The following is an 8,484-nucleotide window of genomic DNA, read 5'->3' as shown; positions in this document are numbered from 1 at the left end:
GGCCAGTGTTCATTCACACACCAAGTTGACAACTTATAGTGATGGTCATTGTTTTGTCACCTTTGCAAACGGCCTAATCACCAAAATGGACATTACTGAGTTGCTGTTTTTCTGGGTTTTGAATGGTTTTGGTGCTGAACTATTGGAAGGGAAATGAGTTTGATTTGCATAAGAATATGCAACTCATTTTAGGCTTTTAACCCCAGCCAAGCTTTACCCAAAATACATCGCATGTGCAAAGTTCAGTGGATCCACCAGAGTTTGACAGTAAAAATTTAAACTCAAAGGTTTTTTTAATTTGATGCCACACACAGGCTATTCAATCCCCTTTCCACTTCAGAAGTTTTACAGTTTTTGCCCTTTTCCTTTGATGAGCGACCTTGTGCCACCACCTGCTTCGCTGATTTGGCTACATGGAAATGCAACTTTGCTGACTCCAATTAGAGTGGTAGGATTCAGGTCCAGGCATCTTGTAGAAGTTCGATTTTTTTTCAGCGACAGTTACTCCGAACTTTTTTCCCCAATTTTTAACAACACTGCATGATGGCAAACTTTTTGATTCCAACACCAGTGAGATTTTTCCCTTTGTTCCTTATTGATCATAATGTATGACAAAAAAACACTTAATTTAAAACTTACACATGTAGTTTTCAGTCATGTGAAAGCAGCAAAAGAACTTGACCTGTTCATCATTTTTTGAAAACCATATAAAACACCTAAACTCCTTTTTAAGGGTATTTCACAAGCCTGCAGAACAGCTATATTTTAGAAATACTACTTTATAAAATTCCCAGCTGCTGTATTGATTTTTGAAGCTGTGGAAGGTAAGCTCAAATCCAACATGGCAGTTCATGTGCACTAAGCTGTTTTAATTTGTATTCTCATGTTGCACTGGAACTGAGCATAAAGGAGAGACTCATGTGGGGAATCTTTTCATATGCAAATTATTTCCACCACAAGAGCCTTCATCGCATGATCCTTCCAGACTGATTCCAACCATAGACCTTATTCATAAATGGCCGACAATTTATTATTCCTTTGTCCAAGTGCAAATTAGCCTACCGGGCCTCATTTTAGAGCAAGAATTCTTTTTAATTCACTGTATGGTATCGAGACTTGGTAGGCTAATTTGCACTTGGACAAAAGAATTTTAAATTGACTGCCATTTATGAATAAGGCCTATGAAAATTATACAAATAAGGTCTATTGAACAAACTTTTTCTCCTAAGGAGAGGCCTGCATTGCAGGGATCTAGTATTTTCATGAAAAAGACAAAAACACAAAGCATTTTAGAGCAAGATAACGAAGGATCCCTTGCTTCAAGCAAGGGAAGCAAAAGTCCAGTGTAGACATATCAAGCATCAATGGCGCTTAGAATGATCTTCAATGGTTTAGGGTGGATCCATCTGTTCACTATTTCACTCCATTCTCTTTTCCATTGCCATAGATGTCATCTTCATCGTCTCTCAGTTTTGTGGCATCCCAACTTCTTAGTGTGTGATCATGGCTTCCTGTGTACAATTTCCCAGAAGACACCTAAAAAGTTATCCTTCACTGTTTAGTGAAAATTTCAAACAAGATATTCTGTTCCATTTATCTTTGAATATGTGCATGTAATTAACACCTGAAACAAGTTGCAAGTGACAAATATCATGTTTTCTATTATCAAACAGATGTCATGATCTGTTTTTTTTTTTTGACAAAATGAAGAAACTTGCATTATAAGCATTTACAAGCATACAAAGACAGAAATTGTACTTTTCAAGTTGTACCCAAACAGGATCTTTTTCTATCCATTGCCTTTGAATTTAATTTTTGATGCTTTCAGAATTGTCTAGATCTCTAAAATGTGTGGAGGACCACCACACTTAACCACAAAATAAAAAGATCTTTGTCACTCTTGTGGATGCAATGTGCCACTTAAGTTAACATTAATTTTGAAAGTTAAAAAATGGAAACATGGATGATGAAGTGATAACTAAAAAGCTATCTCTGTATAAAAAATAAGGTCAATAAAACAGATTTCATTTAAATGATTACAGTATTGGTACTGTCTTCTCTACAATGTGGAAAAAATCCTGCTTTTTTTCTTAAACTCCCTGTTTCCAGAATTTTCTCTTACAATGTGCATCTTAAAAAACTGCACAATAATTGTTTTCAAGTCCTGGATTAAACGAAGTGGATGTACTTTTGCATGACTTAAGACTTACCAAGAGACAACACACAGCAGATGTGTGGCCAGAAAATGTCCTCTTGCATGTACCAGTTTTTGCATCAAATGCTTTTGCTGTGTGATCTCCACTGGTAGTAAACACTAAAGGATTGATAGTGATAAATGTTATATGTGTTTAAAACGGTTTTAAAGTCTTCACTCTCAATAGCTGGAACTGTGGCTGACCTTAAAGGTGAAGACGTGTGTCAGGAAGATGATGGAGAGCTTGGGGAAGGCCTTGAATTGTCTCATAAAAGATCTTTGGGACCAAATCCTTATCCAGCCTCCTGACATACATATTTACATAAGTTGCTCTCGTAGTTAACATGTTCTTTAACAATTATTCGCCTCAGGCTTAGTGATTATCGGTGAATATTCACCTCGACTTTGTCTCAGTGAATATTCACCAATAATCACTTGCGAATAATTGTTTTAGTATAGATACGCAGGTGATTATTTCAAAAAAAGAGAAGAAAAGAACATTTCAACGCGAAATCATCTTCACTTACAGTGGCAAAACGAATACTGGCAGCCATTTTGTCCGATAAGGTGATTATCGGCTGATAATCCGAGTTAGCAAGCCAATGAGAGCGTGCAATTTTGTATAATCACCTGTGTATTTATACTAAAGGGTGTTATGCAGAATTGAACCCCTGTACTTACTAAACATTGAAATTGGTTTACTCACAGATACCATCCTGGAAATGCATCTGCGTGATTGGGAACTTGTGTCCTTTGTATGTGCGTGTGCAGTCACCAAATTCAACTACCCAAGACTTTGCCAAGTGATCAGTGGAACAGGAGTACAACAGCTTATTAACAACCTGGTGAGTGAAATACATGAGAATTTCTAAAATCTCTCATTGTTTTGTAAAAGTAACAGAATGTTCGTTGTTGATCAAAATGATAATGATGCTTCTGTAATAAAAATGGATGGGATGCACAGTACTTCTACCTCAAGGGAGTTGTTAGCTCACCATACTTCAGGTCCTGTATGGAAGCCTGATTAGCCTTACTGAAAATCTCATAAGCTAGGGAGACTCTATGTCCATTTGTTTGAGATGGGGATAATATAAGGAGTCTCCTTTGGCTTGCAACATTTCTCGGTGAGTATGCATCAGTATTGCAAAGCGGCCAAAGACACTTGCATGTTATCATAAGATTTATGAGGCCGCTGTAAAAAGAAACTTGCACAATTTCAATTCAGAAATGAACTCCCATACTCCAGGTTTTGTGTAAAATACCAAAACATTGCAAGAGAAGTTGTTGAATCAAAGAGCAATGTGAGATGGAAGCTTGCTTCCCTTTTGTAAAAAAGCTTTCTTCCCTGAACAATAATTAATCATGGGATTAAATGGGGTTCTAGAAAGCAGATTTATTCCTCAATTGAACATTAATCCCTGACTTCTCAAAACTGATATAACCTCTGCCAAACCAAAGTGATTCTGACAACCATAGTATAAGGTTTAATGTCAAGCTTCTAGTTATGAGTTTCATAGCCAAAAAAATACTTTTGTTAGTACTTTTCATGCAACAGACATTAACAGAGATGTAGAAAAAGCACTGTCACTTTTCTATCAATTATGAAGAAACTCTTTTGGCTTTCGACTTTCAAGTTTAACTCTTACCACAAGCAAGAGCTGTAGGCAGGTATACAAAAAACCACAAACATGAATTAATATGAGTGAATGGTTTTTGTTCAAGTTTCCATGGAAACCTTCTTTCGCAAAAAAAATTAATTAGGCAAAACTATAAAGAAATTTTTCATTAAATTTTATTCAGTGGAACGAACCAAAAGATGGCATGAGTCTGGACCATGTCAAAATAAACGGTGTAATAAACAGCTTTGGAAGTCTCAAACAATTCAGGGTATTGAACAATTGTCAAAATTGACTAAATTGGAAAAATAAGATGGACATAATTTGGGAAAACATATGTGCCATAATGCAAAATTTAAATGGCCCTGAACAAATGATAGAAAGTGCTGTCTCTGCCAAAGGTTTAAAAGTTGAAATACCAAAATAAAAAACAACTATCTTTGTTACATTTCCTATAAAACTGGAACTGGAACTTCAAAGATCGAGGACAGATGTTGCAAGCTTTATCAATGTTGCTTGCCTTTAACATGAATGTGTTAACTACGACACTGTATTTCATGGAGGAAATTCACTCTTTTTTGCAGTTTAAGCAAAGAATCTGGAGCTAATAAGAGACGACAAATCGGTTTTAATTACAGAATAACCGAATCATCAAGTAAAAAATGTGAAATAATATGCTATTATTTGAATATATATTCGTGTTGTGAAAATTATAGAATCACCAGTCTTCACTGGCCTTCGCGGTGGAAATTTGGATAATGCCGTGCTATTTTGAGGGGCTCATTAAACGTTGTAGGCCGAAAACGTTTTTTATTCCTAAAGGATCTTTCATTGTTATAATAACTCCTAAGTTAAGATTTCATTCTTAAAAAAAAAACTTTGGCAGGTTTCGTTCGAGTGACAAGTGGCACCCGTCCTGCAATTTTCTTCGAGAGGCCAAGGAATTCCCGGGAAACCAGTCATGGTGAAATGAAAGAAAACTGCGGTTTATTTTGTTAAATTACCGTACAAACCTGGATTTGTACAATGGAGCCTTGGTGTCCTTTGAAGGATCTTATAGGAGCTCCCGTAAGAATATCCCATGAGCGTATTGTGTGGTCGGCTGAACCTGTGAACAAACTCTTGCCTTTCCCGTCTACTGCAAGGCACATAACAGCACCGGTGTGTCCTTTGTATGTCACCGTGCTATCATTTGAGTTCATAGCCCAACTTTTTGCTGTATTGTCTGCAGAGCCTGTGATGAGAGTGTCATCGTTACTTTCAATATCGACGGCTGCGAATGCCCCTCCACCATAGCTAGATTCCGAAACGACAAGCAACGAAATCACAGAGCTCTTGTGTCCCTCGAACCTTTTAAGGTGGTCACATGTCTCGGCGCTCCAGCATATTGCAGTCCTATCGTACGAACTCGAAAAGATAAAATTTCCTGAGCAGATTACTCGGTTAACAGCCTGACTATGCCCTTTCATTGTCTTGATACAAGAGCCGTTTTCCAGGTTCCACTTTCTGATAGTGGCATCTGCAGAGCTGGTGAACACGTACCTTCCCCAAACACAAACGCTAGTTATGTATTTCGCGTGTCCTTCTAACTCTCCGACCTTTTCCTCAGTTTTGGTATCCCACAGCCGACCGGTTTTATCGTCGGAAACAGTGATTATGGTGTTTCCATCTGGACTCATACAAATTGCGTTTATACAGTCTTCATGTTCCTTCAGGCATTTTAACTGAAATGTCTTTTTCTTCTTCTTTGGAGGTCCCTCCACCGACTTTTCGCTTTGTTTCTTTGAAATTCCACTTCCCATTGTTGTTTCGGAGCGGAGAAGTTATTATTTCCCTTGTTCATACGAAACAGTGGAGAATAATCCATTCTTGGCCGCCATCACGTTCTCTGTTGAACCCTCGATCACAAAACCCCTTCGGCGCTTCAAGCTGGCGACGCACTGGGGAGATGCTGACAATTCAAGTGATTTAAATTTTCAAACGACCTAACATCGAAGAATGATACGGGGAACGAACATTAAAATTGGCAAATACTGCAAAATCGTCGTTTTCCTTAGGTCGCCCGAGTTACCGGATTTTGTAATGAGTTCTACACAATGCACTTTAATTACCCTAGCTGACATAGTATACGTAAGACGCGCTCTCATTGGTCGGAAGCGCCCTTCAAATGGAATTTTCCTGTTGAGGTGTCTAATAGGACAAGTCTTCGAATTTCACGACCGAAAATACCTCGTTTTTGTAGCACGATTTGCCTCTACAAGGGACTAAAAAAGATTGCAAGTTCCTTACAGAGAAGGCATACGAAGCCTGGTGTTTGTAAAGTTGAATAAACAAAAACAACGGTATAGGAAAAGAAAAACAAAAACAATCATGCAAACTAATTCTTGTTCATGATTTTCCTGAGATAATCACTCTCAGCGTGTTGCTTATTATCAAGCTGAGATCAAAGCTGGAACTCCTGAGCGCCTTTTCTAATGCGATTCCGTAATGTCTCCCTCAGGAAACTTTGAAAGTCAATTTGTTGACTTCTTGTGTGAAGATGAATTTTAATATTCAGTCTTTCTTGTCCATAAAGGATTGTTTTTTGAAAATATGCGGGTGGCTAAAATCACGCTAAGAATCACGAATTTTAAAAGGTCTTTAAGTTGAAAGAAAAAAGAAATGGTACTTACTCGTTACTCCTCTTTTAAATTATTGTTACGGGTCATAATTCTATATCCTAGTAATATGCCTCCCTTACTCTTTTTTCCACAATTTTGCGTTAAAAACGACTTACCATAAACTTTAGCTTTGTTGTCTGCCTTCCATAGTAGTTATTTTACGGTAGTTAAGTGAAATGGAGGTGCTTTTCTTTTGCGTCAAATGAGTTAACTATTACGACTTCCTGTGATTCGTGTGTTTGAGTGATTTCCTAAATAACAAATTGCTTTTTGTATAGACTACCTCTACAACTATATCATTTGAATTTTTTCTAATCCGATTTGTGTATTTATAATCTTTTCGTCATGGATTGTTGACACTCTTCTACAGACGTTTGTGTGGGTGGAAAGCATCTTGCAAGGCGGATCAGTTGTATGGAAAATTACTAAGTGTTGCTCCCAAGATTTTCTTTGTTGAGAGCAGAATTTCACTTCGCAACGAGCTCAGGCACGTCCTTGAGGGATTCAAATAGAATTGCAAAATTGCAGGTTTATCATGCAAGGAAAGCTTGTAATGTAAGCAGCGGCAATTGCGTTTAACAATCAACAATCGATACTGACGTAGCATGAGGCGTTGTTCCAGTATTATTGCTCAATTTTTGTGCCAGAAACCCAAAACACAGAGGCCACTGAAACACCACAAAACGACAGGTGAAACTATTTGCGGCCTTGCGAATTTTTCCTCTGTTTCGGGAGTCAGCAAAGAAGGGCGAGGTGTGGGCCACCTACTTCAAAAATTTAAAACCGAGATATGATTTCTTTAAACGAGCGTATGGAGCCGGCATCAACCAGTGGCTTATCGCTAAGATTTGGGGCTTCAGATAGCGTGCAGTACAAGCTAAAGCTTTTGTCCGTATTGATCAAAGGTGATGTGACATGTGACAAGTCGTAGCACCGTCACCCATCTGGTCATGATAAGCCTGCGAACTAGGGAGGGGTTGCTCGCAGCCTGGTTAGCCGGCCTAACCGTTGCGTAAGAGGTATCAAAACCTATAGGTTTCCGTGATATTAAACGTTGGTTGGCGATAACCAGGCATCGAGCAACTCGGGCCTAGCTGTTTATGAGTTTTTCGGTGATTTTTGTATAAAATATATCCCAGTTTCGCACGCGGTCAAAGGCAACGGGGTTCCGCATTGACACCCAACCGCTTTCCTGAGTGGATGTTTTTTTTGCAAAAACCCTTCTACCTTACACTACTTCCTTAAACTCATAACTCAAACCTACTTAAACTCAGAGGGATGTTTACATCAACTGTCGTTCACTTACGCACGATCGAAGAGTATTCAAATTTCCATTCCAGACACGTATCTTGTAAAATTCACCTAAAAGGTTTTTTTTACGCTGATCTCAACAACTTCAATTTACGAATTTTGTGACAGGTCATGATATAAAGAAGGTAATTGTTCTTTTGATGAAGACCTCTAAAGATGACCAAGCATGTTTTTAAAATAACAACTCACCCATTTTATATAACGTGCACGCGTGATATGCTGAAAACAAACTTCTTTTGCATTTGGGAAGCATTGCCTCTGCACTTTTCCTACTTATGATTTTACCAATTGATGCTAAAGTTTATAGGCGATTTCTGCCATTTCTCTCAAGTAACTGAGGCATTTTATTTATTTCGTTTCTCAACTCAATTCACAAACACCTGTCAAATCCATGTTTCGTGTCGCCATACTTTTCTTGGAGCGCCATCAATCAATTCTCAGAAACACGACATTCTTTTCAGTAAACTAGATAGTCACGGAGGGTTGTGGGTTGTGGTTTCGAATCCCATCTGGGGCTCGGATTTTTTCCGAGATCACAGTTGGTTCTACCATCATTTCATTTCTCATAAAGAAATCAAAAGAGAAAATAGTGCTTTGTAAAAAAAGTTGCGCTTAAAAAGTCTTGCCATCCGCGCGGCAGTCTCAGCGAATCCTGAATTCGCTTGCGTGGGTCGCTGGTTGCTGAAATATTGGGTTTTAAAAT

General features: G+C 38.2%; 1 protein-coding gene across 3 annotated transcripts; it reads right to left on the bottom strand.

Moving 5' to 3' along the window:
• Nucleotides 1-274: 274 nt before the first annotated feature.
• On the bottom strand, nt 275-6,734 carry LOC137984291 (WD repeat-containing protein 86-like). Of its 3 annotated transcripts, none has more exons than XM_068831410.1 (5): nt 6,587-6,734; nt 4,824-5,795; nt 2,901-3,036; nt 2,211-2,314; nt 275-1,536 (listed from the first exon to the last, which is right to left on the bottom strand). In XM_068831410.1, exons 2-5 carry the CDS (start codon nt 5,610-5,612, stop codon nt 1,414-1,416), a joined length of 1,152 nt encoding a protein of 383 aa, XP_068687511.1. In that variant the 5' UTR covers nt 5,613-5,795; nt 6,587-6,734; the 3' UTR covers nt 275-1,413. The 3 variants fall into 3 exon arrangements, with proteins under 3 accessions (XP_068687511.1, XP_068687512.1, XP_068687510.1); XM_068831411.1 differs by lacking the exon at nt 6,587-6,734 and adding an exon at nt 6,483-6,497; XM_068831409.1 differs by lacking the exon at nt 6,587-6,734 and having other exon boundaries at nt 4,824-5,906.
• Between the last annotated feature and the right edge of the window lie 1,750 nt (nt 6,735-8,484).

The sequence above is a fragment of the Montipora foliosa genome, chromosome 14 (genome assembly GCF_036669935.1).
Source record: "Montipora foliosa isolate CH-2021 chromosome 14, ASM3666993v2, whole genome shotgun sequence".
NCBI lineage: Eukaryota > Metazoa > Cnidaria > Anthozoa > Scleractinia > Acroporidae > Montipora > Montipora foliosa.
This window is presented reverse-complemented; position numbering and strand designations above follow the sequence as displayed.

Coding starts and splice junctions, on each gene's coding strand:
- LOC137984291 (XM_068831410.1), bottom strand. CDS start 5,612: ATGGGAAGTGGAATTTCAAAGAAACAAAGCGAAAAGTCGGTGGAGGGA. Junction 3,037..4,823: donor GCTCCATTGTACAAATCCAG/GTTTGTACGGTA, acceptor TTCACTCACCAG/GTTGTTAATAAGCTGTTGTA. Junction 2,315..2,900: donor GCATTTCCAGGATGGTATCT/GTGAGTAAACCA, acceptor TCAATCCTTTAG/TGTTTACTACCAGTGGAGAT.